This window comes from Trichechus manatus, unplaced genomic scaffold, assembly GCF_000243295.1.
Source record: "Trichechus manatus latirostris isolate Lorelei unplaced genomic scaffold, TriManLat1.0 scaffold00045, whole genome shotgun sequence".
Taxonomy (NCBI): Eukaryota; Metazoa; Chordata; class Mammalia; order Sirenia; family Trichechidae; genus Trichechus; species Trichechus manatus.
In genome coordinates, this window is record NW_004443981.1 from 18,024,572 (window position 1) to 18,029,449 (window position 4,878).

The 4,878-nt window shown below is 68.0% G+C and overlaps 1 protein-coding gene across 1 annotated transcript in view; it reads right to left on the reverse strand.

The window, feature by feature from the left end:
* Positions 1 to 4,878, reverse strand: part of JAG2 (jagged canonical Notch ligand 2) — a 14,734-nt gene that overhangs the window by 6,572 nt on the left and 3,284 nt on the right. The window contains exons 3-11 of the mRNA XM_023731673.1: positions 3,052 to 3,182; positions 2,873 to 2,992; positions 2,614 to 2,727; positions 1,881 to 1,994; positions 1,611 to 1,724; positions 1,488 to 1,534; positions 1,239 to 1,412; positions 282 to 432; positions 51 to 203 (exon numbers count right to left, since the gene is read on the reverse strand). Of these exons, the coding sequence (XP_023587441.1) occupies positions 51 to 203; positions 282 to 432; positions 1,239 to 1,412; positions 1,488 to 1,534; positions 1,611 to 1,724; positions 1,881 to 1,994; positions 2,614 to 2,727; positions 2,873 to 2,992; positions 3,052 to 3,182 (1,118 nt within the window). The remainder of the gene's footprint in view (positions 1 to 50; positions 204 to 281; positions 433 to 1,238; positions 1,413 to 1,487; positions 1,535 to 1,610; positions 1,725 to 1,880; positions 1,995 to 2,613; positions 2,728 to 2,872; positions 2,993 to 3,051; positions 3,183 to 4,878) is intronic.

Here is a 4,878-nt window from a genome sequence, read left to right on the forward strand (position 1 = left end):
CAGGCCCCACCCACAGGCCCCACCCACGGCCCCACCCAGGGCCCACTCACTCTCGTGGCAGTAGGTGCCCGTGAAGCCACTGTCGCAGACACAGGAGAAGTTGCCACCTGGCTGGCTGACGCAGTGCCCGTGGGGGCCGCACACACCAGGAGGCACAGTGCCGGGCACCCGGGGCCCGGCCTCCAACCCACAGCTGTCGATCACTGCGACAGATGGGCGAGCAGGGTCAGGCCCGGCTCGCCCCGCCGGCCCCCCGCACCCTGCCTGGCTGCCGTGCCCACCTCGGCAGGCCCCACCCGGGCACGGCTCCCGGGGGACAGAGCAGTTCTTGCCGCCAAACTCGTCGGGGCAGGCGCAGTAGTAATCTCCCTCCAGGTTGTAGCAGCGGGCGCCGTTCTGGCAGGGGCTGGGCTCGCACATGTCTGTGTCCACCTGCGGGGTGTGGCATCGGTGAGCACCCAGCCTGGGGCTCCAGAGATGGGCTGGCCTCCACGCCAGGCAAGGGCAGGTCCCCGGGAACTCCCAAGGCCTGGACCTGCCCAGTATGGACAGCCATGCCCTTCGGACCCGCCCAGTGTGGACAGCCATGCCCTTCGGACCCATCCAGCGAAGATGGCCAGGCGAGGTCAGCTAGCCGGAAACACCTGTGGCCCCCAGGCCTCCTCCCGCCACCCACGCCTCCAGGGCAGCCGTGCTTCCTTTGCCTCAGCGGGGCGGCATCCGGCCCTCGTCCCCCGCAGACAGGAAGGCCAGCTCCCAACGCCCCCTCCACCACAGCCTCCGAGCCAGCCAAAGGCTCCGAGGCCTGAGACTGGACTCTGCCGCAGAGTGCCGGGAAGCTGCTGGGCGGCAGCCCCCTCCCACCCACAGGCCCCCTGGCCCTCCCTGCACAGCAGCATCCAACCTGACCCTCTCCAGGCCTCCTCAGGCCTTGCCCCTCAGGGCCGTCCTCTAGGGCCTGAGGGTGGGGAGTGGACAAGGGCCCACCTGGGAAAAGTGAGGCTTCCGGGCCTCTGGGCAGCTGGTGGAGTCTTCAGGGGTCCTCGCCAGCCCGTGAGGAAGAGGCCCGGCATGACAAACAAGAGGTACCCTGCCCAGGGACGCCGACCCCTGCCTCCCGGCCCTGCCCAGCCAGACACGGAAACTCAGGCCCTTGTCCCCATCCCGGACGAGATCGCCCCACCCCCAGTCCCCCAGTGCCCCCGCACAACCTGTCTCTTGGTCCCGGTGTCCCTCACCTCGCAGAGGGGCCCAGACAGGCCCTTGGGGCAGTGGCAGCGGAAGCCACCCACCAGGTCCTCACAGAGGCCGCCGCTGCGGCATGGGCTGCTGGCACACTCATCACGCTCCAGCTCACAGTGCCGGCCGCCAAAGCCCCGAGGGCACACACACTGGTACCCGCGCACCAGGTCCTGTGGTAGGTGGGCTGGATGAGGCTCAGGCACCCGACCGACCCCACCTGCCCCCAGCTGGCCGGCCTGCCTCACCTTGCAGGTTCCCCCGTGCTGACACTGCCCGCGACAGTCGTTGATATCTGGGAACAGAGAGGTGGGGTCACGGGAGGGCCTTGGTGCCCCGGCCCTGCCCCCTGCACCCCACCCCATACTGACTGATGTGGCAGTTGGCGCCCTTCCAGCCCGGGATGCAATCACAGTAATAGCCACCAATCAGGTTTTTGCAAGAAAAAGCGTTAAGGCACGGCTTCCCTTCGCACTCATTGGCGTCTGCGGACAAGACAAGGGAGAGCGGCTGGGCCGGCCTGCCCGCGGCGCCCCAACACCGCAGCCCCGCAGCCCAACACCGCAGTAGCACCAGCAGCTCTGCTGCACAGCCTTGCATGCTCACAGCGCATGCACGCAGTGACCCCCGGAGGTCCTTACCCAGCTGGCACGTGGTCCCCACCCACTGCTCAGGACAGATGCACTCAAAGCCGTTCACCTGGTCCACGCAGGTGCCGCCCGCCGCACACGGGTTCGAGGCGCACTCGTCAATGTCTGCAAAGGAGGAAGAGAGAGGTGCGGGAGCACCCGCGTTGGGGCAGGGCTATGTGGAGCAGGCCGGCTGCGTGGAAGTGGGGCCGCCTGGCCACGTTGCGGGGTGAGGCCATGTGGAGCTAGAGAAGGCCACAGAGAATGGATTGCATCTTAGGCGGAGATAGCTTCTGTAAAAGCGTGGCCGCGTGGGGAGGCGGAGCCGCGTGGGGAGGCGGAGCCGCGTGGGGAGGCGGAGCCGCGTGGGGGGCGGGCACCACGGAGGACGGATCGCAGGTTGAGGGGGCGCAGCCTATGCGGAGGCGGGGCCACGTGGGGGCCGGGCTACTCAGCGGGCCAAGCCCTGAGCAAGCCTGTAAAAGGCCAAGAGGTTCTCCGGGTCGGGGCAAGGTGGGGCAGGCCTGGCAACCTCGTAGGACAGAGGTCTAGGTTCCTGTGGCGTGACCTGTGGCACTTGTAGGGGTGGGTGCGGGTACGGAGGGTCCTTGTGTCTTCCACCACTCACTCCTTGTCCCAGGACAACAATGTTCTTAGGCCCCTTTCTGCAGGGACACCCCACTGCCCCCTAAACCGCCCTCCCTGGCTACCCGCCTTCCCTCTGAGGCGCGCGCAGGGCACTCACCGAGCGCACAGGTAGGCCCGCTCCAGCCCCGGGGGCAGTGGCACTCGAAGCCAGACGGCACCTCATGGCAAGAGCCCCCGTTGGCACAGGGGTTGGAGGCGCAGGCATGCTCAGCTAGAGGACCAGAGCGGGACGGTGGGTGGGAGAACCGGGGGGGAGGGGGGTGGGAGCAGGTGGATGCAACCCCGCCCCCGGCCCCAACCCTCCACCGTGCCTGGCCTAGCCCCGCGGTGCAGACCCCCGCCGGCCGAGCGCGCACCCCGCTCGCAGTTCTTGCCCGAGTAGCCGTCAGGGCAGGCGCAGCGGTACCGGTCCGGCTCCGCGTTGATGCAGGTGCCCCCGTTCGTGCAGGGATGGTGGCTGCCACAGTAGTTGAGGTCTGGCAGCGGAGGGCGGGCAGGGTCAGGCCCCGCTGCCCCCCCCCGCCCTGCCACCCACCTTTGTCACAGAGCAGGCCGCCCCAGTTGGTCTCACAGGTGCACTGCCAGGGCTCCACGCAGCTGCCGTGCACGCAGCCGGGGTAGGGCAGGCACTCGTCACAGAGCTTCCCCTGCCAGCCATAGTTGCACCTGGGGAGGGGAGGCAGTGAGGCCCAGGGGTGCAAGGGGACACCGTGGGAGCCAGGCAGGCGGCCTGGGCCTTTGAACTGGGTGGGCCCGGGGCCAGGCTGGGTGATGGCCCCGCTGGGTGGCCGCACCGTCACGGGCATTTCCCGGCCACTGGCCACAGGACAGTCAATCCCAGCTGTCCCGTCAGTCTTCCCTGCACTATTTTGGGACTCAACCCTGAGCTGGGGCCCCAAGAGCAGGCGCCGGGAAAGGAAGGTCTTGCCGGGACCCCAGGGAGGAGCTCGCCAGCTTGGATGGGCCAGGTGCTGCCAGCGCCAGGCGACACCGGGGTCTGGGCAGGCCGCAGCAGGGTGTCTGGAGAGGAATCCCGGCCCTGCCCTGGCCACGTGGCCTTGGGCACAGCACGTGACATCGTCGGTAACTCCGGGGGCAGTAACCTCTCTCTCTCACAACAAAGCCCTGTAATTGACCCATTTCACAGATGCAGATACCAGGCCAGTCCTGCCTGAGGCCAGACACAGGGCTGTTCTGGACCCAGGGGGCGCTCCAGCCGCATCTTGAGGCCTCTCTGCTCTGGGCACCAGGACCCCCAGGCCCAGCTGCACCCCTGCCCTAGGTCCAGCCCTACCCTGGGCTGTTTGCCATTGTTCCCTTAGGAAGTCTTTCAAGAGGAGCTGCGGGCAGCTGGGCAGACAGGCCCACATTGCATGCCTGCCCCCTCCCACCCTTGCCTGCATCCACACACAGTGAGCAGAGGGCTGGCTGCCCCCTCAAGGGTGCAGGACCAGCCGACTCAGGGCACTGCCGTCTGGGGAGAGAGCCTGGTGTCCCAGCGGGCTCCCCCAGGCCTAGACAGGATCCCAGGACCCCTTGCCCAGAATGGACAGGTCCTGCGGGATGGAATGACGTCCAGACCACGTCACTTCCACGCCAGCTTCTGCCATGTGAATTTATTTTTGTAAAAGGAAAAAGCCACGGCCCTTCCTGAGCTGCCTTCCAGCCCCACAGCCGGCACTGAGGGGACTCACCGGGCCTGGGCGTGGGGGAACCACGGCTGGTGAGAGGGCCCTTGATGCCCAGCCCAACCCGCAGGGTGGTGGATGCTTTGAGGGTCACTGTCTCCCTTGGCATCTCCCTCCAGGTGACAGATGGGGAGACCGAGGTGCAGGGAGGGGCCCTGACACGCCTTGGGTCACCCAGCAATGGAGCCCAGGCCCCGAGGGTCCTGAGGGCGTGCTCACAACCCCGGGTGGGGCGGCTAAGCCGGCTCACTTCCCCAGCTTCCCGGCCAGCGGCTCCAGCAGCCGGAAGGCAGGGCCATCTCCGCGGTATATCCGGTAGCACTGAAACCCGAGCCCGGCAGCAGCTGGGCCTCGCCCACTGGGCCAGGGAGACGGTGGGCGGGGGCTCACCGACGCTCTGAAACCCCCCCTCCTCTTCAGTCCTCATCTCCTACGCAGCCAGCAGGAGACGGGGCAGGGGGCCGACTCCCCCATCCCCAGATGCTGCAGGGGTCCTGGGCATTCCTTCCTGCTACCTGTGCCACAGGCCAGCCGCTGAAGTGGTACACTGCATGCAAGGCCAGCAGGGTTGCGGGGGGCCGAGCCCTGCCCCACTGTGCTCACTTGGGGGCCGAGCCCTGCCCCACTGTGCTCACTTGGGGGCCGAGCCCTGCCCCACTGTGCTCACTTGGGGG